Source organism: Lytechinus variegatus, chromosome 7 (assembly GCF_018143015.1).
Source record: "Lytechinus variegatus isolate NC3 chromosome 7, Lvar_3.0, whole genome shotgun sequence".
NCBI classification, from domain to species: Eukaryota; Metazoa; Echinodermata; class Echinoidea; order Temnopleuroida; family Toxopneustidae; genus Lytechinus; species Lytechinus variegatus.
The window spans coordinates 44,286,506-44,311,604 of record NC_054746.1 but is presented as its reverse complement, the minus strand read 5'-3'; the positions used below and the strand labels follow the sequence as shown (position 1 = coordinate 44,311,604).

General features: G+C 36.4%; 1 protein-coding gene across 1 annotated transcript in view; it reads left to right on the top strand.

Moving 5' to 3' along the window:
- Positions 1-25,099, top strand: part of LOC121419414 (usherin-like) — a 69,413-nt gene that overhangs the window by 22,781 nt on the left and 21,533 nt on the right. The window contains exons 12-43 of the mRNA XM_041613871.1: positions 431-729; positions 1,281-1,638; positions 2,144-2,336; positions 2,838-3,001; positions 3,477-3,635; positions 4,659-4,859; positions 5,319-5,612; positions 6,038-6,307; positions 6,827-6,993; positions 7,292-7,436; positions 7,831-8,058; positions 8,387-8,662; positions 9,474-9,764; positions 10,422-10,576; positions 11,268-11,523; positions 13,130-13,333; positions 13,980-14,060; positions 14,651-14,842; positions 15,210-15,320; positions 15,907-16,110; positions 16,554-16,840; positions 18,450-18,597; positions 18,993-19,307; positions 19,816-19,995; positions 20,208-20,358; positions 20,617-20,759; positions 21,378-21,514; positions 21,961-22,096; positions 22,521-22,817; positions 23,195-23,392; positions 23,973-24,188; positions 24,659-24,904. Coding sequence (XP_041469805.1) covers positions 431-729; positions 1,281-1,638; positions 2,144-2,336; positions 2,838-3,001; positions 3,477-3,635; positions 4,659-4,859; positions 5,319-5,612; positions 6,038-6,307; positions 6,827-6,993; positions 7,292-7,436; positions 7,831-8,058; positions 8,387-8,662; positions 9,474-9,764; positions 10,422-10,576; positions 11,268-11,523; positions 13,130-13,333; positions 13,980-14,060; positions 14,651-14,842; positions 15,210-15,320; positions 15,907-16,110; positions 16,554-16,840; positions 18,450-18,597; positions 18,993-19,307; positions 19,816-19,995; positions 20,208-20,358; positions 20,617-20,759; positions 21,378-21,514; positions 21,961-22,096; positions 22,521-22,817; positions 23,195-23,392; positions 23,973-24,188; positions 24,659-24,904 — 6,702 coding nt within the window. The remainder of the gene's footprint in view (positions 1-430; positions 730-1,280; positions 1,639-2,143; positions 2,337-2,837; positions 3,002-3,476; positions 3,636-4,658; positions 4,860-5,318; positions 5,613-6,037; positions 6,308-6,826; positions 6,994-7,291; positions 7,437-7,830; positions 8,059-8,386; positions 8,663-9,473; positions 9,765-10,421; positions 10,577-11,267; positions 11,524-13,129; positions 13,334-13,979; positions 14,061-14,650; positions 14,843-15,209; positions 15,321-15,906; positions 16,111-16,553; positions 16,841-18,449; positions 18,598-18,992; positions 19,308-19,815; positions 19,996-20,207; positions 20,359-20,616; positions 20,760-21,377; positions 21,515-21,960; positions 22,097-22,520; positions 22,818-23,194; positions 23,393-23,972; positions 24,189-24,658; positions 24,905-25,099) is intronic.

Sequence of the window (25,099 nt, the reverse complement as noted above, 5' to 3'; positions counted from 1 at the left end):
TTGATTAAACCAATTAGCTACTGTATGATTTTGTGTTCTCAAGCTTTTGTTAGTTCTAAGCCTTACAATGTATTTCTATATGCTTGAATGTCTTTTTGTTTTAATTACGTTGGTGAGGAGGATGACATGATGGGGGGGGGGGGGTAGATGCTTGGTGATGATTGTGGAGGAAAAAGGATTATGAGATAAGAAGGTACCTGTATATCATCCACTTTCAATAGAAGATCCTCCATGGATAATTGATCAGTCTGAGTGTTTCAGTTTGTGGATGTTTCAACTTATAATTTGTACACCGTTTTTCTTGATATTTTTTTGTACTGTAACATATGTAGTGTTCTTTTATGTTACTTGCTTCTGACTATGATACTTCTATTGCTGTTTAATACACAAGGGAATTACTTAGAAACAAACTGTTTTCACCCTTCCTTAGGTGACAAGTGTGACCGTTGTAACTATGGTTTCTATGACCTTGCTGCTTCTAACCCATTTGGTTGCCTGCCATGTGGTTGTGATCCTGATGGTTCAAGCAGTATCTACTGTGACCCTACCAACGGTCAATGCCAGTGTAGATCATCCACCCAGGGTAGGACGTGTGCTGAATGCCGTGATGGGTTCTATGGCTTGGCATTAGGTGGATGCTCTGAATGCGATTGTGATGATGCTGGGACGGAGCCAGGAGCACCATGTAACAAGGATACGGGACAGTGTGTCTGCAAGGCTAATGTTCAGGTTAGAAGGATACCACTACTGGTAGTCTAGAAAAGAAAAATTGGTTTCATAAATTGAGATTGGGATTTTGACCATATAAAGTCACACTGTATGGCTCTTATTCTCAAAGGTATATTTAATGGTTTTGTGTATTAGTTTTACTTGATTGGGGCCTGTAATCGTAGTATCAAGCGTGAATTTAGCCCTCTGTGATGAAAACATTCAATTTTTATTACCGTTTCTCAGTAAATGCCCTAAATTAAGAGTGATTAATGTATAAAATCTTCATAAAGTATGGTTTCAAACCAATGATTCAAAACCACCTGTTCCTGTGAGAATGCAGAACTGTGTATTGAATTTAATAGCAATTATTTGTTTGGAATTTAGATTAAGACTCTTATGGCGGCACTGCCCGATTTTGACAAATACCAAATTTACAGACTTTTCTATGGCATCAAATATTTTATAACCAACTCCATGCAATTGAACCGTAGTGATATTTGCAATGAATTGAAGTTAAATGTGCATTTTTAATTCCTTAATTGTAGAGTTAATATTGATTTTGATTGTAGGGTGTACGGTGTGACCAGTGCGCTCCATCCTATTACAATCTCCAAGCTTCCAATTCTCAAGGTTGTTCACCATGCTCCTGTAACACCGACGGCACAGTCAATGGATCAACCTCCTGTGAGGCTGTCACTGGTCAGTGTGAATGCAAGACCAATGTCCTTGGACGGACCTGTAATTCCTGCGCTCCAAACACCTTTGGTCTTGATGCAGACAATGTAGATGGTTGTGAGTCTTGTGGATGTGATGCTACTGGTACACAGACAGGATCAAATGGAGAGGTGTTGGTCTGTGATCAGAATTCTGGACAGTGCTCTTGTCTGACAAACAGACTTGGAAGAATATGTGATGTCTGTGATGATGGTAAGTTCATGGTTTGACTCTCCATCACAAATTGATTAATACTTTTTAATGGGAATTTTGAATAATCAAAATAGGACAAGTGGGGGAGAGGTGAGGTTTTTTTTAGAAAGATGATTAATTTCTCTACTAAAGGTCATATTTTGAGATGAAATGTCTAAAGCTGATCTTGAAATGTTTCCAGTCTTACCATTAGGTATTGTCTTTCAATGTGTGTCCAACTTCAGTATGAAGCATGATACGAATCATTTTAACGCTGAGATACTGTTTTTTTTTTTACCTATGTGCTCACCAGAGGCAGAGCAATTTATTTTTATTGCCTTAGAAGTGCCGATTTCAAACATTGTCAGAGCCTTATCACCCTTTGTTAAAGCATTTATTCCTATGAATAATTTAAGAATCAGTCCTCTCATGTCCATAAAGATTTCTCGGAACCCGGGTCAAATCAAGCTCTGTCTTTATTCCTAAAAAGATGAATCACTTACCTGTACCTTCTTCTCTACCACAGGGTTTTATGTGCCCCCATCTGATGGGCGTGGCTGTCTGTCATGTGACTGTGAACCATTGAGTACAGAGCCTAATTCATTCTGTAATTCATTGACTGGTCAATGTCAGTGTCGACAAGGAAACCCAGATGTAACAGGGAGAAGATGTGATAGCTGTCTGGAAGAGTACTTCAATTTCAACCCTAGTACAGGAATGTAAGTTACATCTCCTCATTCACTGCAATGTTTAACCTTGTTTAGTGTTGTTGTATTTCATATTTTGAAAATATCTTTCACCAGGAGTTTATTTTAGCTTTGCAATCTCTAGTTCAGATAATTTTTTAGAATGTTATTATTGTTATTACACTTGGTGTAACAAAATTTGTTTTAGATAAAAAGTCTACACATTGTACGATGGTGATTATGGCAAGAAACTGTGATGTGTTGTCGACCATTTGATCTTCTGACGCGTTCCCCTCTTATTCAAATTCATTTAACTTCCAAATTATGGACTCTGTAAGAAATAATAAATCTATCTCTTTTGGCAAAACCGAATGCATGAAATACATCCATTATTGTATTAGAGCATGAACATTTTATGAAATAAATGGCAATAGTACCATTACCTCCCTACTTGAGACTTACTAAGCCCAAATTTATCACATACATTTATTACTAGACTGAACACATGCTCGTCCATTTTGTCTGATCTTACAGGTGTTCACCATGTGACTGTGACCCTAGAGGTAGTGTGAACACAACGTGTGATTCAAACACTGGTCAGTGTGAATGCAAGGATCTTGTGACTGGTAGACGATGTGATACATGTCAGACATCATCAAGTAATCTACAGGCTTCTAATCCCCAAGGATGCTCAAAGAGTAAGGATAAGCTACAGACAAATCAGATTGTAACCCAATGATGATAGTAGTCAAACAAAAGGCAAACATTTCTAATATGGGTTTAAACTTCATTGTAAATGCCAATTAATTGTAGTAGGACATTTCTCTGTTCAAAAGAAAAATCATCTTTTTAAAAAAATGAGCATATTTTGTCTGCTTTATGATATATCAGTTTGTTAATTTGTCCTAATGTATCATGCTTTTACACATTTTGCTGATACATGTATTTCTTTGCATGTATGTGATAAATCTCATCTGGTGCCCATTGACTTCACCTGACCGGAGTGCTTTACTAAATTTTGAAAGTATGAACCTTGATAACATATACTTTTCTAATCAAACTCTAAAACTTTGTACATTTGTCCTTTAAGTAGGGTGCTGATATAATGAAAGTTTAGTTACATTGTGCATTGATTTAATTGATCTATTTGTGTGTTTATTGTTGATCATCCAGCTCCCGCCCAGCAGCCTCCTCCAGTGTGGCAAGCAGTGAATCCATTCTCTATCTTACTAACCTGGGGTCCTCCTGATGAACCCAATGGTAACATCCTAACCTACTTGGTCTACAGGAATAATACTCTCGTCTATAATGGATCAGCTGCCAATCCTCTAGGTAAGGAATCTTCCTTTTCATTATATCAATATACTACTACCTACTACATGTATATAAACACTGCCTAGAGGGTGATTTAAAGCGGTCTTTATTAGCAGGTGGTCATTATGGTCAACCGGTGTGTTGGCTCAGTTGGTAGGGTGTCTGTCTCACAACCTGGAGGTCGGGGGTTCAAACCCCGGCCTCATCAGACCAAAAGATGTTAAAAGATGGGAGTTGCTGCTATCCTGTTTGGCGTTCAATGGTAAAAGGGATAGAGCCTCGTTGATCTGGCGCTGCACAGCGGCTGCCGGCCCAAGATCAAAGATTCAAACAATAAAATATGGATTTTTATAATATAATAATATAATATAGGATATTTATATTGCGCACATATCCACCTTGTTAGGTGCTCAAGGCGCTCCTATATTACCAAGCTAAGCTAGGCGTTCATAGCGCACACAGCTTCTTAAGGAATTACTTCCTACCAGTACCCATTTACCTCACCTGGGTTGAGTGCAGCACATTGTGGATCAGTTTCTGGACAGCCAGTCACAATGAATTAAAGTTGACAGATCTGACAAGTTGTTGGACAACAAATTTTGGTGAATAGCCCTCTTTACTTTACCCATATCCACCAAGGTAATGCCTGCTCTTTGGGAATTTTTTTATTAGGTCCACATTGTCAGCATTGAGCTCCTAACCTTTCTGAAGTGGTTCATAAGCCAGGGATGTTTTACAAAAGTTTAAGTTTGACTAAAAATCAGACTTAAATTCCCAGTTGTGTATGGTATATGATGCATCACTGCATTGGTCAGTTTATTCAGTGTGATACTGTTGGCGCCTAAACATGACTTAAGTTAGACTTAACTATTTGTTAAACACCCCCTCGTTATGAATAGTCACTGTATTCTTCTGATAGTTATGTTCCCTAGTAATCAGTGCACTGGAGGAATTAGATCCTACAACTTACCTCATCACTTTACCGTGGTGAAATACTCTTTGAGTATAGATTAATGTTTCATTCTCTCTCTCTTTCATCAGGTATCCAGCAGTTTGAGGATCAGAACCTTTCTCCCTTCACATTCTACAGCTACTATGTCCAGTCAGTAAATGAAGCTGGTCGGGCTACCAGCCCCATGGTCATCGCCCAGACACCTGATGCTATTCCTGCTGGTTTTGATGTCTTGGTCATCACCAACGTCCAAGCACGGTCAGCAGACTTCTCTTGGTCTCAACCTGCAGGTCAGTGTTTAGTATCATCATCATTATTGATGATTTAAACTGATGACATGTGATAGAATCTCTTAAGAAAGAATCGCAATCCCAAGCCAAATTCCTGTACTGAATTACAGATAATTGAAACACTACGCTATTCAGTTTAAATCTCCTGGATTCACACATTTAGACTGCCAAACATACAAGATAGAAACTAATGAATCAGTAATATATGTTTTTTCTCTCTCCTTTTCTTTCTAACTCTCTGTCTGTATATTTCAATATCTTCCACTCTATTTCTCCCAATGTGGTTGGTTAAAAAAAAAACCCTCTTGAATGCATTTGATATCTTACCACAGCTGATTAAAAATGTGAGTAAAAGTGACTTTTTTATGTTATTTCATCATGCATTAGTAGTTTGTATTGTATTAGAAGGAAGTCTGTGTTATCATAATCCTTATGATAAATCCCTTTATTTTTTTACAGATATATCAGCGAGTGTGACCCAGTACATCTTGACCTCAGTGACACCTAGCAAGCCAGACCCTCCAACACAACACTTTAGTGGTCTAGCAACCAGCTACCAGGATACAGACCTCATTCCTTTCACCAATTACACCTTCTATTTGACTGTGTGTACCCCTGGATCCTGTGGACAGGGGCGACCCACCCTGGCTTACACCCCTATGGCACCCCCTCAAGGAGTCATGGATCCTAATGCTACTGCTCTAAGCCGGAGTTCAGTCTTTGTGAGCTGGGACCATCCTACGGAAGCTAATGGTAAGTTTTAAAACCATGCGTTCAACGTGATTAATAGTTCTGATTAATAGTTGTGATTGATCCACTTAATCTCGACAAGAAAAAGACAGTGACTCCAAAAGCTAGAATGCATAAACATGAACGTCGATTCAACTTTTTTTCTCTTTAAGACTCATACATGCACCTTTGTCAAATCGGTGAACTGCTTCTCATTTCCAAAGGGATGTCTACTTTTTCCTAGAGGAAGAGTAATTGAGTTGATGGTTTTCAGGACTTGAGATTGATCTGATCAGTCTTTTGCAAGACAGGGCTCTATCAAGCCCTATCCCAGGATATAAGGCTCTGCCATTTACTTCGAATAATTATATTTGTAATGGCAAAGTTAAATATTTACTTCCAATTCCACAAGTTCATGAACTGGGTCATTTTGTATTCACACTCACCAGGTATCATCACTCACTATGAGCTGTTCTTCCGAGGCTATCCTGGACCAGATGGTATCATAGACCCAGCAGAGACCAGGATCTTCTACCCTGCAGGATGGTACAACCCTAGACCGGTCCTAACACCCCTAGAGGATCCTGCGGAGCCACCTGTTACTAACTTCACCCATACTGGTCTTGATGCATTCACTCGTTACCAGTACAGGGTGACTGCAAGGAATCTAGCAGGAACAGGACATAGTGGTTGGACAACCGTTAGGACTGCTGAAGCCGGTGAGCTTGATTGTCCATGACCCAGGAGAATACTATTATGCCTATTTGGAAGACAAGAAACTGTTGGATTTTGGCGTATTAACTAATTTGTGAAATAAATAATGATTTTGCTAAATATTCACAGAAGTTGGGTCGAAAATCATAATCATAATGATAATAATAATTTGGTTATTTATTAGCCACTTATAAGTTGTAAGTATCAGATTTAGTATTACCGCAGTCATCAGATTCAATCAATGATTTCTGCAAAAATGTGTACACATCCTCCACTTCCTGGGAGTAATCCAGCCAATGAGGTGCACACAATACCAAACTAGCTACAATGACTCTCACTTCTTACTAAAGCGAAGCAACTATTACACTTGTCCGAGTACAACACTCAAAAGGTCAGAAGTCATGAATACAAAAAAAGTAGTAGCAAAGAGGGGATGAAATACTGAATGCTTTTTAGGGAGAAGAATATACATTTAGCAGTCATTACAAGCTAGTCATGTATATTACTTTAATTTTGTTTTTCAGCCCCTCTGTCCACACCAGCCCCATCTGTTCTTGGTGTATCTAGCTCAGAACTTAACATCAGCTGGTCTCAACCTCAGGATAATGAGATTAGAGGTGTAGTCATCAGCTATAAGCTCTATCGTTACATTACATCAGATGATCCATTCGCTCCTCCAGAAATACAAGAGGTAATCATGTTCATGCTATTTTTATTAAATTGATAATAGATTTTTTGTTCTCCAATCTCCTATCAGTCTACATTGCATTTAAACTCTATATGAATTGTACTTATATAATTGAATATTTTCTTGGATGATTCACAATTTCCTTTTGTGAATTCATATACATATTCTTTTCCGTTAGCCAGCTAAGGTACCACTAGACAATACATCTGCCCATGTGTTAGGAAAGTCCTCAACCTTATTATGGTACATTGTAATCTATTCACAAATAATAATCTTTTGTTTCCATGATATTTACCTGCAGTTGGTATATTCTGGTGATGGCAATGGTAGGTTCTTTCTATTAGGAGGTCTTCAGCCATACTCTATCCATTCATTCTCTGTGGAAGCCTGTAACAGCATTGGTTGTATCCTCAGTCCTAGGGCCAATGGGAGGACACTTCCAACTGGTAAGAGCGCTAGAACACAACTTGAAAATTGATCATAATGTATTTTTACATGATTGATTGCATTGATAGTGATAGTCAATAATTTTTTAAAATCAATCCTAAATGCTTCAAGTTACTTTTATATGGTTTGAGCTTTGAAGGTTTGCATGGTAGTAAGACTGGGTGGTGAGATTTGCGGTTTTATAGGGATATTGAGAATAATATGCAGATTGTGATTATACTTGATGTTAGGTTTTGTGTAAAGCTTTCATGATTGGCTTATTGTGCAATTTTTCATTGTAGCAACTCTCTGTCTTTGAACCTGATCTTCATATGAGGAAATTAAATTGAATTCAATGCTGATAATATTTTGTATAAAAGAAAGCAATTTTATTTCTTTGCTTTACTTTTACAGCTCCAGAAGGACAAGGACCTCCTTTGGTAGATGGTTTTAATTCCACCGTCATGCAAGTCATATGGAATCCCCCTATCATGCAAAATGGACCTGACCCATCTTATCAGGTTCAGCGTGTTGTAGCATCACTTAGCAGGACTCCTCCACGTGTGGAGAGGGGTGCTAGGTTCACTGGTGGAGGATACTATCTCTTCTCGGGGAACATTCTTCCATTTTCATCATATACTGGTAAGAACTATCACTGACTATTCTGTCATAAATTCATGATATTCAGACAGTAATTTGGAGTTAGAAACTTTCTCCTTGATATACATTTATGATAATCAAGGAAATTGAAGTCTTAAAACAATAGATGCAGATTTTGTTATCCAACAAATGGCGTTTTCTTATCTTAAATTTATTTTTGTGATTGACGAAACATAAATGTTAGCTTTGAGCACTATGGGTGAATTTTTTTCATTGAAACTGCATTTATGAAGGATATTATGTTGGACCTTAAATTTGAGTGACATGGACTACACTAACTGTCCGGTGTATACTGTTTTGTTTCTTTCAGGTATTGAGTTTGAGTTCCGGGTAACCCGCCCCACTGATGCCCTATCCCCTGTCTCAGCCCTCCTGATGTTTGCTGCCTCCGATGGTGAACAGGAAGAGTTGATTGTAGTCCAGTTGAGAGAGGGGCGCCCATGGTTCATCTTTGACCCTCAAGGGGGTATAGCAGGTGCCACGCCCATGGATCAGGGTAGGACGTATGATGATGGTCTGTGGCATAAAGTCAGTATCTCTCGAGCTGGTAGCGTTGGAAGTATCACTGTGGATGATACATACACTGGTAAGAATATACATTAATTGCTCTTCGTAGTTTGTTTGATTGTGTATGCCATAATGTGTTTATTGACCCCAGCGTCATGGAACTCTCTTTCTGTTGTACCCGTGAGAAGGAGGATGATGAATTGCTTTAAGCTTTGATTTGTAGATTGTTTGGATTCAGATGTGTGCAATAGTACACCTGGAATTTTATTATAACATTCAGGTGTCTCCTCTATCATAAGTCATCGGATTACATTACTGTCCATGTTTGTTCTGTGCATTTCCGGAAAGTAGATATTTTCAGATTGTATGTTACTTGCTGAAGTTCTTCAATAATGATAGCCTCCTTTGATATAATGAAAGGTGTACATTAGTCCATGCCCTCTTACAAAGAAAACAGCTGTTGAAATATGGAACAAAAGAGAGCTTAGTCTGATAGCTTGCTGTGTAGTATCAAGTGAAACAGGATGTTCAATTGTTAAGAGCCCTTGTAATGAAGGGATTATTAGATTAGGCTAAATGGTGCAGATTATTCTATACTTTCCTGTCATAAGAATCCTCATGATACTATGTGTTTGTATTCATGGGCATTGAACAGGGATACATGTATTACAATAGCTCTCATAGAGAGTAAACATGGTCTAGCAGAATAAACGATCAATTTTAATTTCTGACAAACAGAAATTACTGACTAATACCAACTAAATTATTATGTTTGCTCTGTTATGGATCAGGTAACCTTCTAGTGTTTCTAGGCCTTTGGTATCAAATATTTAAATTCATCAACAAAGAAACTGATTAATAATCCTTGAAAATTTCATTTTATGATGCAGGTACTGTCACAGCCCCTACAGCATCAACCATCATAGGAGAAACTACAGGCCTCTATGTGGGCGGTCTCCCTGTGAACTTTGACCTACGAAGATCAGAAACGGAAAATCTAGCTGTTATAAGGACCAACCTGATTGGGTGTTTGAGGAATATCCGAATTGAGACTGCACACGTTCCTACCCCCATTTGGAGAGATTTGGATTATTCCAGTGCTTTAGAGAGAGTACAGGTTCCAGGGGGTTGGCAGGGTTGTCCCACAGAGCTGGAGAGGGGTGTTCACTTTCTTGGCAAAGGTAAAATAGATACCTATCATTAGACAATATCCATCCTTTTATCATAGTACTCTTTAATAAGGAGTTTGCCAATGCAGTTTCTTGAACTCTTTGTTTTTACCTTTCTATAAATGTAGCTATTCCTAAAAAAATGCCGTAGCAAACAGGTTAGAGAACCAAAACTGAATTTCAAATCTGGTTTTTATTTCAAAACTATTCTAAAGTTTGGACTCCAGTTTGGGCAGAAACCCTCTACGAAACATTAAATGTTTAAGTAAAACTAATCTTGATTTCTATAAAGTTAGAAGCAATAATTTACAGTCACAAAGACCACAGAAATAAGAAAAGACCTGTTACAAAAAATGGAAGAACTGAATAAATCTAATACTTCTTTGCTTGATTTATGCAAAGTCATGATATTTGATGAAACATATGTCTCGCAGTTAAAGGATGAAATACACAATTTAGAGGGAGGATAAACTCTCACAATATATCTGGATTATAGCCCTTTATCAAATCAAGGTGTCTCTTCTTCTCTCCTTTCCCATTTACTCTTTATTATTCCTTTGATAATAATCATAAAATCTTTCCCCATCATCTGACTTGCATACACATTTTCCCCTCTTTGCTCTGCTTTTATATGTTTTCTGTCTCATCCCACACGTTTTTGCTTTATAGGATACCTTACCTTGCCTGAAGGTATCTTGAATGGAGGAAACAGCTTCACTCTAAGCCTTGATATAAGAACTCATTATCAGACTGGTCTAGTGTTGTTTGGATATCATCAGACTGGTAGCTACTTACTCATCCAAATTGTTGGTGGTAATTTGCAGGTGAGTGAAAATAAATGATATTTGAGCTGGACCATGTGACAATCTACATTCAGTCAGCATTTATTATTGAATTTAAATTGTTGTTATAAATTTTATAATTGAATGTATCTTTCTGTTCCTGAGTGTCACATTTGCAAATTTGTTCTTAGATCAACAGTAAACTGCGGTTTAAGTATAATGAGTTGTATGTTACTACTTTGACAATGATGCAATTTTTGGTTTATTTGTCTTCTTGCATCTTGCGTTAACTGTCAAGAAAAATTATTGTTCGACTCTTCAATCAGTGTTTTCGATTAGCAAAACTACTGATAAATGACACAACTGGATATGTAACAAACGATGTATTTGTTTGCATGCTGCAGCATAACTAAGTTAATGGCAACCTATGTATGAATAATTACTATCAAGAGTGAATATGATTTTAAACATATTTTGGCAAGTCATCACAAAGTGTAGTTCTTTTAATTTTATTGCAGAACTTGTATTGCAAGTTTCATTTCAATGAAATCTGCTCAGGAAGGGGATCTTTTATAGTGTTATTGCTAAAGTAAAATGATTTAAGTACATTAGAAAGATATTAGAAGTAGATTAAGATGCAGGTTACAAAATTTGTACCATAATGAAAACAAAATGAATAGATGAATTAAAGATGATTTAAAAAGATAATGTTCCCTTGATTTGTTATGTGTAGATCGAAGTGTCTGTTGGCTCTGGTTCACCTGTTGTTCTTTCCATACCAAACACTGCCCTCTGTGATGGTTTATGGAAGAGTCTCATGATTACCAAGGTTGGTAACCAACTGTCAGCATCCATCAATGGTGGAGTGTCTTCCGGTATCCAGCTTTCATCCTCATCTCTCATCCTTTTCTCTTCACTTCATCTTGGTGGTGTAAGAGATGAATCAGAAGCAGCAGGATTCCTTGATGGTATTGGTGTAAATGCACAAGGTATAACAAATTTACCAATTGTTGTTAAATTAAGAAATCTGTTTTTGGAAACAAGAAATAAGTGTAATGAACTAGAAATAGATGTTTTTTAAACCTAAACTTCATGTATTCCATTCTTATTTTTGCATTGGGTCTTGTTTTTATTTTTTTATAGTGAAATTTTACCCAACTTATCCTGTAAAAAATCAATGATGTCATTAAAATAATAAAAGTGTGAAAAAATAGTATTATTTAATTCTCTAAAAAATAGTATTATTTAATTCTCTAAGTATTATTTAATTCTCTAAGTCTTTTATAGGGACCATCTGGTTATAGAAAGCAACACGTTGAGTTTATAGTTATTGAAGGATAAGGTTCTTTGCATGATATTCCAATTACTCTATGTACAAAAAAGGGTTTTGCCTTTATAGCATTCATTACTGACTCCCTAAGAAGTCTTGAAGAGCTCTAAAATAAGACATCATAATTACCTTGCCTTTAGCAGAGCAGCTGTTATGCATAATTCTGAATTACACATGCTCCTTATTTGAATGTATTTGATCATCCGTCCTCCATAGGATTTGGTGGCTGTATGAGAGAGTTGACCATTGATAACATTCCAGTGAGCCTGACATCTGATATGACAGGCAACCATAATGTCTACCTAGATGATGCTAAAATGCTCATGTTCTCCATTATTTTGTAGTCTTTAAAGGACAAGTCCACCCCAACAAAAACTTGATTTGAATAAAAAGAGAAAAATTCAACAAGCATAACACTGAAAATTTCATCAAAATCGGATGTAAAATAAGAAAGTTATGGCATTTTAAAGTTTCGCTTATTTTCAACAAAATAGTTATATGAACGAGCCAGTTACATCCAAATGAGAGAGTTGACGACATCACTCACTCACTATTTCTTTTGTAATTTATTATATGAAATATGAAATATTTTTATTTTGTCGTCATTGTCATGTGAAATGAAGTTTCATTCCTCCCTGAACACATGGAATTCCATTATTTTAACATTTTGTGCTTCAGGCAAGGAGGTCCCAATTGTCAAATTCGTAAAAATTGAAATATTGTATAATTCAAACAATAAAAAACAAAAGAAATAGTGAGTGAGTGACATCATCGACTCTCTCATTTGGATGTAACTGGCTCGTTCATATAACTATTTTGTTGAAAATAGGCGAAACTTTGAAATGTCATAACTTTCTTATTTTACATCCGATTTTGATGAAATTTTCAGCATTGTGCTTGTCTGATTTTTCTCTATTGATTCAAATCAACATTTTTCTGAGGTGGACTTGACCTTTAATAGGATCTGATGGTTGTATGAGAGAGTTAACCATTGATAACATTCCAGCAAACCTGACATCTGGTAGGACACGCATCCATAGTATCTACCTAGATAATGCTAAAATGCTCTTGTTCTCGATTCTACTGTACCCTTTAATCATCTATCCCTTACAGGTTTTGGTGGTTGTATGAGAGAGTTGACCATTGATAGCATTCCAGTAAACCTGACATCTGATATGACAGACCTTCATAATATCTACTTAGATAATGCTAAAATGCTCTTGTTCTCCATTCTACTGTATTCTTTAATCATCTATCCCTTACAGGTTTTGGTGGCTGCATGAGAGAGTTGACCATTGATAGCATTCCAGTGAACCTGACATCTGATATGACCGACATTCATAATATCTACCTTGATGGATGCCCTCCCGTCACAAGCAGCGCCATCCAATGTGCCGATCCACAATCAGAATCCATCTATCAGGGAATCAGGAGGAATGTCACAGATAGTGGGCTCAGTATATTTACAGGTACGATTTCTCTATCGACTGTATAGCTTTAATGAAAGTATAGGCTTCTTTTCTGATGCTGATGGGCTGATAAAACTCTGTACCTCAAAATTTAGATATTTTGTTGACAGCTCAGAATAAGCTAGATTTTAGAGTTATAACATGGGTAACAACCTTCTTTTGCCTCCAAAGAGTTCTTCACAGGTATCAGGAGACTGTTTACAAACAGTATGAGACTGCCACCATTGCCATAATCTTAAAATACAGCCTTTTCTAAGCTGACCTCAAATTTTTTTAATTTTTAAAATATTTATCATTGTACCTCAAAATTTTTAAATTTTGAGGTACAAGGTTTTATTAGCCCAGCCATGATATCTTAACTTGAGATTTAACTTCAGGTTTCTAAATGAATTCAGATAATGTGAGAACATCATTTTGTGAATTGTAAAATGGCATTGAATTATTTGTTCAAACTCTGTCTCCTTGTATTGTCATTAGCTCAATTAGTGATATTTCTAATTTTGATTAGTATGTGAAAAGAATACAAGATATTATTATTATTAGAAGATGGTATTGACAGAGATCTCAAACATGTTGCACATGATAAGGAGATGAAATGAGTTGTTCTTTGATTTATCCTGTACTGTGTTTGTGTTATCTTTCTCAGAGTATCTCTACCAAGTAATAGCTTCTAACATTGCTGGGTCTACTGATGGTCCATGGGCTGCTGGAAGAACTAGAGAAGGAGGTTTGTCTTTCAAATCAAATTTTACATGATTCTTTAAGAATTTGAATTATAGAAAGACCTTTTATTTTTTAATTTCTCAACATTCATAAGAGCAGTGAGATTATGTTTAGCCTTCAAAAATCTGAAAAATTTAAAATGATATTACAAATGATTGAATGAGAGAGAAGTGAAAGAGTTGTGTTAATATTAAATCATGACAATTATGTGATAAATCCGCCAAATTCTGGTGATATTACAGTAGTATTATATTTATCATATGTTTGTATTATCAGCCTTTAAATTTGCTCTCCTTATTTAGATAGATAGAAGCAAAGATATTACAAATAGCATGTGGTGTATGAGAGAATATGTTGCTTTTGATCTGTCCTTTGTCTGTTCATAAATATGGTTTCATCTTTGCTACATCATTTTATACAAGATGTCAATGGTGACAAATCATAAGTGTTGGAATTATTAGAAAATAGAACAAAGATTGAATGTAGAGTTTGCATCCATGAGATCAGTTGATGAATAATCAATGCTTAAAAATACATTCATATGCATATGAGAAATGTCTCACTCATTGTTATATCTCTCCTTGAATTTTTCAGCTCCTACTGGGCTGACCCAACCCATCGATCCAGTATCCATCACAGGCTATGTTATTCAGCTGCAATGGCAGAGACCCTCAGGCAATACAGGTCTACTCACACAGTACATATTATCAGCATATAATCAAGATCTACCTGACATAGCACCAGTTCAAGCTTTCTTCACAGATACTACGATGTCAGAGAACATAGGTAAGATCAAAAGCATCTTAAATGATTCCTTTTGTCTGCTTGACAATATCAGGCGTAATATTTCAAAGTTTAGTGAATGAGCATTAAATAATTGATTCTGAGTACTCTTTAATTAGCATATGCATTTTTTCCCCCATAAGATCAATTTTTTACAGAGGAATGATAATTAATTTTTAAATGTTTTTAAAGTTGATCAGAAGGTATTTGTATGTATGTACAAAGAACTTCTTGATGTCCTGTGGTCACAATTTCTCTCCTGGTATGAAATGGAAAATGTAGATAAGTGTGGTGATGTGATTGCTTGACTATATGGGTGGAAAAAAACTTAATAAATCACAATATCTTATTTGTATCGTTTGCTTTTTAGGTAATATCACTGATGTAGTCCCATATACTGACTATGATGTGACTGTGACTGCATGTACAGCTGGAGGTTGCTCAGAAAGTACTTCAGTTAGTGTGAGAACTAGAGAAGAAGGTAGGTTCATCATAGATACACAATCTTTCCATTATTGTAAGTTTATCATCAGGGTCCTGTAACACAAAGCTTAGCAATGATCATAGAAAATTTTTCTACGATTGATTGCATCGACTACAATGTACAATCAATTGTTAAAATCAAGCGTACGATTAATCGGTAACCTTTGTGTTTCGGGCCCCATAATGAAAACGCAACTTTTTTCCCCCGAATATTAATTCTAAGAATATATCAATTCATTTCTCTGTAACTGCAATTTCTTTATGAGGATAAAAAAATTCCTTGATATTTTTCATAAGTTTATGTAGAATAAACTAAACTGAAATTTGGACTGATCTGAAATTTTATTTCATGGAAATAATATAGATATCTATTCAGTATACATAGAATACAAGAAATAAAAGAAAAAGTAATTCACTTTTTATATTTCATTGTATATATTATATTTTTCTGAAAATGTGTGGTTTCATTTTTATGAATAAAGTTGAATGTAGTTAAGAAATGAAATATCTTTTGACAGCTGGCATTTTTGAGGTATAACTCATTTGCTGTTAATTTCTGAATGACTTGATTATTTTCATGATAGCTCCCTCTGGTGTCCAGTCACCTGAATCGCTTTCCAAGACAGCCCGTACCATCGTAGCAGGATGGGCATTACCAGAGAGACCGAATGGTGTCATTACATCCTACCAGCTTCAGGTTGATGGTGTTACCGTCTACACAGGCACAGCACGTAACTACACACTCACAGGATTAAGTGTCTTCAACCCTTATAGACTTCTTGTTATAGGTAAATATATTTATGTTCCGTTTTCATAACAAAATAATATAACCACCAGTACACTCTTTTACGAGTCTCAAAATGGGTCTGATTTATCATTGTTCATCCATAATTATCAAAAGTAGATTGATTTAAATCGTAACTTGACTCTGTGCATTTACAATATTACTGTTTGAATTCTATTCATTTAAATATTAAAATGAAATTAATTAATTTTATACTCTTGTTCTGTTCAGATTCTGTTTCATTTGCAAATATAGTAACTAGGCAGCATCAAGAGGACCTAAGAAGAATACTGAAATATTAGTGAGCTTGTTGCATTGCATTATCAGTTCAATGGTCTTTTCTTTATATTTTAATCCTTCCTATTTATAAAATAATGTATTCTGAAAACAAATTCATCTATTTTGCAAGTAAGATAATCTTAATTCCAATTTCTTTCTTGTTTTCAGCTTGTACCCAGATAGGCTGTTCATCCAGTCAAGAGGTCATCATTACAACCTCTCAACTCCCTCCCTCCTCTGTCGACCCACCTACTCTATTCCCCCGCAGTCCAAGGTCCATTGAAGCACGATGGACAGCTCCATCTCAGCCTAATGGTATCCTACAACGTTATGTTCTTTATTCATCAACCGTGAGTGGTGTTGTAGGGGATCCAGTCTTCAACACATCTGATCTATTCACCGACTTTCTACTTGATGACCTCACACCAGGAACAGTTTATTATATGTCAGTAGCTGTAAGTATCACTTGCTTTTTCTGTAGAAGTTCACCCTGATATCAATTTATTTATAATTTCATTATTGCTCTATTCTTTGCAAATTATTTTCACTGTTAAATCATATATTATTCTTCCTTATATATTTTTATAAAAGCTTATAAACCCATCTTTTTGTAGTTTGTAGATGTAAGATTGTGCAACTCTATTCAATTTATTGATTGTAAGCGAACTGGGCCTAATGGGAAAGTGTAGTATAAATAGTAATAGTATATTATTCTTCCTTATACAGTGCGTATCAAAAAAAAGTTTACACTTTGAAAAAGCCCTGCGAATTAAAAAATATGCAATGTGTGGATGATTTTTTCACATACAATCTTGTGTTTGGGTCTCATCTATCTAATGAAAGTAAAAGTTTGGACAGAATGTTTCACTTGAGTGAGCACTGTCCATTTTTGTAAAGTTCGCAGAAATCTGTTTGCGCAGAAATGCTCGTTTTCACGCTGTGTCAAGGGAAATGGCGAAATCAAACTTACTCTGTGAAACATCTCTCTTACATTTCCCTTGCTCTTGTAGTCAATTGAAATAAAACAGATTCATTCAAGCATTTTGTAACACTTTTGCCACCCAAATTGAAATTACAACACTTTGTAAGCACAACCTTTATCCTTTTTGCGCCAGCTGGATCTCAGGACATTACTGAATCTGAACAAAAGTTTATATCAGACATCTCCAGCATTTTGTCACTAAGTTTTTATCATTTAAAGTGGGTTTACATTTCATTTTTCATTTAATACTTATACTTATTTCTCCACACTTTTCCCAAGCTTAAGAGTGATTAGCAAAATGAAAATCAAGCCTAAGCCATTTCATGTAAATCACAACTCAGTGTAAAGCAAATATCGTCACGATGGCTTCGGTGTGTGGGGGAGTGGGGTGGGGCGCAATACACTCTTCGAAGTGTTTGGGCAATGAAACAAGTTAAAAAAGGTAAAGGATATCTTCAAATCAATTTTAATAGCTAAATTACACGTGTTCTTCATGATTAAGATCTACTTTTATTCGCATAGCTATTTCAAAGTTCTGCGCAAATCATTTTTCACCAACTTTTCAAAAGTAAGTGGTGCTCACTCAAGCGGAAATATTTTTCGACATTTTAAGTGTCATTTGCTTAAATGGATCTGTACCAAGGTGTAAATGTGGAAAAATCTTCAACAAGTCACTTATGTATAATTTTACAGGATATTTTCTAAGTGTAAACTTTTTTTTGATACGCACTGTATAGCACTTAAAATGTAGGGGAGAACGGGGTGAGTTGGAACATGGGGTAAGTTGAAACATTGTAATTTTCTTTAATGCCTGTAAAGTAAATTTATGCAATACTGCCCTCAAATTATTGTTATTGATAATACAACTGTATTGCATAAATTTACTTTACAGGCGTTAAAGAAAATTACAATGTTTCAACTTACCCTATGTTCCAACCAACCCGGTCTCCCCTACTTTTAAAGAAATCTATAAGCACTCATAAACAGACCAAGATTATTTAATGTGTCATTTCATCTTTGTAATAGGATTGTAGGTAATAAAGCATTTTCAAAGACACCATATATCTGCCTTTCTTCCCCAGGCATGTACTGGTGGTGGATGTACAGTCAGTGATCAGAGTAGTGTAAGGACAGAGGAGAGTATTCCAGAGGGGGTACCAGCACCAATCATAACAGCTACTAGCCCATTTGAGTTAGTTGTTACATGGACTCATCCAACACAGCCAAATGGTAGGTCTACAATAGTGCACCATATTTATGTTTACCAGTATTACCACTAAGCATAATTTTGATTCTTTGTTTTAGACAGTAATTGACCAAATGGGTAATTGGTAAGAATTGAAAAGTGGTATGAAACATAATTTTTTACCAAAGTGGATGTTAGACCAAGTGAATGTTGGACCAAAGGCAATTACACTAAGGAAATAGTTTTTCAAACTAGGTTAGACCTGTTGATGTGAGGTCTAATATCTACTAGAAAGTGTGGTGACTAGCTCTTTATGGCCAAATTCTCCAATTAACACCTCAGAATACACATAAATCCCACAGAGTGGCAATTTTTCTTACATATATTTTTAGGAAGTTATTGGGGACTGTAAATCATTTGATTCTCATTTCTCTGACAGGTGTAATCATCAGCTATGCCCTGGTGCAGAATGGCATTGTGATTCAAAACTCCACCGCCATGTCTTACTCCGCTTCCAACCTTGCTCCATGGAGTCTACATGTCTTCAGGGTAGAAGCATGTACCTCCAAGGGGTGTACGTTTGGGCCAGAGGCGTCTGGACGTACCCGTGAAGCCCCGCCACAGGGTAGCATTGATCTTACTGTGTTTACTATGAATTCTAGGAGTGTGAGGGCTACATGGACCTCACCAGCCCAACCTAATGGTATGCTAGTCTATGAGGTCCTCTTCACTGGTCTCTTCTATGTGGCACCAGGTTAGTCAAATCTAACATTCATTAGTAATGATATGAGGTAGGGTTGGTCCAGGATCTTGTCATAAGGAAGGCATAGGAAGTTGATCTGTGGGAGGGGGAGGATGGGTGATAGCAAGCTAAATGAAAGGGAGGGGGGGTCAATTTAAAAAGGGAGGTAATACCTGTTGTGCAAAGAGTATATTCCCTGTTACAGGCATGTAGTAAAGCAGCACTTCAATTTGTTATCAAATAGGGCACATATCTCCTGTGCACTCTTGAATCTGCACCTGATCCAAGGTAAAAGGTTTCTTTTACCAGCCTGTTAAAATGATAAAAGACAGAGTAACAGGAACTGATTCAAATATCTGACATTAAACTAATTTTGTTAATTAGATATCACCTAATATCTGCTTTGTTTATTACCTTTATTACCTTTCTGATTGAAAATTTTCATTATTGTGTAATCCAGACATTACTGGTTATCATTAAACTTCAACTTTTTATCTCCATCTTTTAAACATGCATACAGAAGCCAACAATTATGCTATTGTAACAGAGCAAAGAGCCCTGTATAATGGAACCATAGCCAATGAGATCGTAGAAGTTACTGGTTTGATCCCATACTCAGCGTACTCCATTCAGGTTAGAGCTTATAACACAGAGGGCAGCATTCTCAGCAATGAAAGGACCGTTACCATGCCAACTGGAAGTAAGTCATGCTCGTAGGAAGTGTATTACATTGAACAGTTAGTCCAAGATAGAAATGATGTGTGATATACTTTATCTCAGTGTTATTTGCATCGTTTTCATTGTCTTTACTTTATAAAGAACCTCTTTCCAAAGCTAATATAAGTAAAATAATGAATGAAACTTTACAAGTTGCCAGCTCTTACTCAATGCTATGCCTTGTTTTTCTTTCAGCACCTGATGGTGTCCTGCCTCCTATGTTAACTGCTACTGGACCTACGTCCATCCAGGCTACATGGGACGAACCCGCTAGGAACAATGCCCCAGGAGTACCTTCATTCCAACTCAGATATAGACCTGCAAACCAACCAGGAAACCAAATTGAGTGAGTGTCAGGGGTGTTCAATCATCTAAAACAGGGTGTCATCAAATGTTGAAGTGTAGTTGTCTTAATAAAAGGAGGTCATTGCTGAGTGTCCAATGTATGATTGCAATATCAAACATGCTTTTGGAATCAGTAAGACAATTTTCACTCAATATGGGGTTGATAAAATTTAAATGTATTTGCACTCCTAATGTATGAATTGAACAGTTTATCATGCAGCAAATCTGACGTAACTGTTTGTTTCTCTTATATTTACAGTGTGTTTAGCAACTCCGTACGAGTGATGAGCTATACATTGACCGGTCTACAGGCATTCAATGAGTATGAGTTCAGAGTGATCGCTATTAATAATGCTGGACAAACCCTCAGTGAATGGGCTTCAGTATTCACCAGGGAAGATGGTAATTTTATTTTCCTTATTTTGGTCATAGAATAGATTGCGCATTATGTAGAGGTGTTGTGGCTCAGTGGATAAGTCTCTGGACTTTCAACCACAAGGTCTGGGGTTCCAATCTCACCACAGCACTTGCATCCTTTGGTAAGGCGTTTATATAAATTTGCTCCCTACCCAGGTGTAGTAAATGGGTACCCAGTAGGAAGAAATTCCTTGAATGCTCGAGTGCACAATTAGAGTACTCATGCCAAAGCCAGGGTAATAGTATGCAATGCGTAGAAACATTGTATTAAGTGCTTCATAAATGTAAATTAGATTTAATCTTCATTTATAAATTCATATGGGAGTGATGAATTGATGCAATCATGATAGTTTCTGAAATTTTTTATGGAGGTATACTTTTTTTCTATGTGCAGCTGAGAATCTATTCAGTTAAAATTTTAAGCTTGTTAACATAAGGAATATTAATAGAAGAAATTGTTATTTCAAAACTTAACAAGAATCGAAATTTTCAGACAGAAGTATCCAGACAAATCCTTCATTCCCAATGTAAATTAAGAATAAGTAATGTGATCATAAATCCACATATTGCTATTATATGTAATGTATTTTGTTTTCTGTTCAGTACCTGGTCCCATAGACCCACCTATGGCTACTGATGTACAGGCCTATTCAACCATTGTGACATGGGAGTTTCCTGATACACCTAATGGCATCATCACATCAATCAGACTCTATCAGAATAATGTCCTCAAAACTACAGTAAGTTATACATCTCATGATTTATATCTTAGTAATGAAATAGCTGAGTTCACATATCATAATCATGTTTGCCTAAAGATGTCAAAATTGTTGGGGGTTTTCTTCACATTATTGCAGCGATATGAAGTTAGAATTTATTACAGCTGTTAGCATAAAAGAGAAAATTGCTATCTCAGATGCTCTAATCTGCATTCATATTGATTTTTCAAAGGGTTGGATCTAGTGTATGCTTCATTCCACTTTTTGCTGTACCTCTCATATTTCCTTCACCTTTTTAATTTTTAATTTACATTAAAATAATTCTTTTTTCTTGTTTACAGTCATATTCCTAAACCAGTTAGTTTTACATCTACACATACGTGTTTTGTAGTAATTTTTTTTGCATGCGATGCTTGACTCGACAATGATATAATCTTATTTTCATATTTTTCTGCCTCCTATTTCAGCTTCCTGGTAACGTTACCCAGTTGTTCATTGATGACCTTACACCATTCACTGACTACATGTTTAGTGTTGAGATGTGTAATACTGTTGGATGTACAAGAAGTCCAGACTCAATCACCTACACTACTCCACAAGCTGGTAAGGCTCATACAGGCATCAACATTTTGAGTTCATATTTGATGGGATATGAGGCACCCCTGAATAAAGAGAGTAGTATTTTTTAATCACCTGGTCCAGTCAAATTCTTCAAACATTAAGAAATGCTTATCTATTTCTTTTTTAATTTGACAGACACAGTAGAATTCAAACAAACACATTTGAATCTCATCCGTACTTAATAAAAATTGCAATTCTTAACTTGAATACAGCTGGACATAGCAAAAAGTTAAATTTGCATACTGGATTCAAACTTTTGTTTTTTATTGATAATAATTTAGTTCAATTTAATGCCTTTTTATTACCTGTAGGTCTTCTGTATCACGATTAAGAGGCTTTAGCTATGAGTTTCAGCCAGGTTTGATTTAACATACAGGTAACTGATTACTTTTTTTCTCTCCTTCAGCACCTACGGGTCAGTCACCTCCGTTACTCTCTTCCCCTACGCCTACCTCTGTCCAGCTGTCATGGTCACCCCCATCCATGCCTAATGGTATCCTAACAGGTTACCAGATTGAACGTCGTCATCAAGGTTTCACTGCTATCTTCTCAGTGGTCTCTGTAGCTCCTGGTGCTCCTAGAGTCTACTTAGATCTATCTGCTGCCATCACACCTTACACAGCGTATGAATACAGGGTCCGGGTGACCAATGCTGCTGGGAGCTCTACTAGCCAGTGGGCCAGTGTCATCACAAAGGAAGCTCGTAAGTTTATCTGTAGGAATAATGGGCTCTGAATGAAGAATTTGAACATCTCAAAGCACAAAGCTAACTTCTAGAAGTTCAAAATACTCTTTCTAGAGAGAAGACATAATAGAAAGTCAGGGAATTCCTCTGTTCCAGTAAAGAAAAAAAATCATGGAATGTCATAATATATCATTCATTTGTGTAATTAACTTTGCTTGATTAGAAGAAAACTCACATGAAATAGCCCTTAGATCTCTCAGATCTAATAGTCATAGAAATGTTCAATTTTCTTCTGAGAAAATTCATGGAAAGTCTGGGAAATTTGAAAATGTTAAGGTATATGAACTTTATTAAATTTAGTATTTCCAAATCGATATCTATTTTTATTTGTTTAGCTCCTGGTGGTGTACGTGAGCCATCAGTGACAGTCCTTGGACCTGATTCAGTGATGGTCTCTTGGGAAGAACCAGCTCAGAGTAATGGAGAGATCTTGAGTTATACTATCAGGATGCCTGATCCTAGAATCTACCTAGACCAGACCAACCTCACATCATACACTGTCTACAACCTGGTTCCTTATACTGAATACTCAGGTGAGTCCTGTATGATTATTTGATTGTTTTGTTTCACTGCAAGGTTATGTCCATGGGTAATCAAAAGAGTAACTACCAACTGGAAAAGAAATCATTTAGTGAGGTCTCTCATACATAATAATAATGACAATGCAGTTCTTGTACAGCGCATATACATTATGTCATAACGTCCCTATGCACTTCCAAAGGACTTGGATATCATTATCCTGGCTTTAGCCCCGCAACCTTTTACAGCGTGGTGGCATTTCAAGGAATAAATTCCTGCCAGGTACCCATTCACCTCACCTGGGTTGAGTGCAGCACAATGTGGATGAATTTCTTGCTGAAGGAAATTACGCCATGACTGGGATTCGAAATCACAACCCTCTGTTTCAAAGTCAGAAGACTAATCCACTGGGCCACAATGCTCTACATGGGTCAGATGTGCATGCTTCATCAAATTGCTATATAAATATTATGATAATAGTATCATAGGTCCTTTCCTATTATGTTAGAGTTAATTAAAGTAATGTATGTAATGTGAAGTTAAAGCTTGTGTCTGTAATGAATCACTTTACATTGTATTAATGTGCTTTCACAGTGACCATTGAGGCATGTACTGCAGGAGGATGCACACAAAGTAATCCCACCTCGGTGAGGACCGACCCCACCCTACCGTTTGGGCAGATGTCTCCTAGAGGTGATGCTATCACACAGACTTACATCTCTGTCATCTGGTCTCCTCCTAGTAGACCAAATGGACCTAACATCCGTTATGAACTCCACAGACAGAAGCTTAGACAGCCACTGAGTACAGGTACGTGTATAGATTAAACACTTATTTTACCTCAAGACATTTATTGCATATTACTGAAATCTGATACAGAATGGCTGTTTCATTAAACTATTTGTAAAGTTATACATGATGTCATGATCCAATGAATACAAAGTTGATTGCATTTCCTGTCTTTTTGTTAAGTTCAAGTCATGATGTTGATGATTATACTAAGAAAGCCGCTAGCACACCAACTGGAAATCGGTGGGTTACTGGATTTCAAGACCAATGCTCTACCCACTAAGCTGTCTAACCTTCTAAAATTTCTCCTGAATTTGATGGACTTCAAATTCACTACAAATATTTGTAAGCAGTAATTTAAAAAAAGATCGGCTTCTTTTGAATTAAATCTCTTTAGGTGTATTTTTTCTTATGGTGCACTTTGTGATAACTATGGTTGCTTTCTAGGCCTCGTTACATCAGTATTATAATTATTGTTCTTTATTGAGTAGGTCCAGTTCAAGGACTGAACTTCTGGGAGTTCATCTATGCTGGAGATGATACAACATTCCAGGACTTTGGATTGTCTACATTCACCACATACATCTATCGAATCACTGTCTACAATGACATTGGGTCAGTGACCTCTGACCCTTCTGATGAGGTCACAACCTTAGCTGGTCAACCAACTGTAGCAGGAACAATCACTGCTGTGGCAATGGACCATATTTCAGTCTTACTCAATTGGACAACTCCTTGTAAGTTCATTACCGGGTATTTCATTTTGCCGTTTTTGTGATGTAGACCAAATATGATTGATGCTCTAAAATCACAAGATTGAATTAAATGTGACTAATAAAGCCCTTCTAACAACTTTTTTTCAATTCATATTCATGGGCTTGTAAATTCATATTCATGGGCTTGTAAATTTCATGATATGCATTTTCGTATAT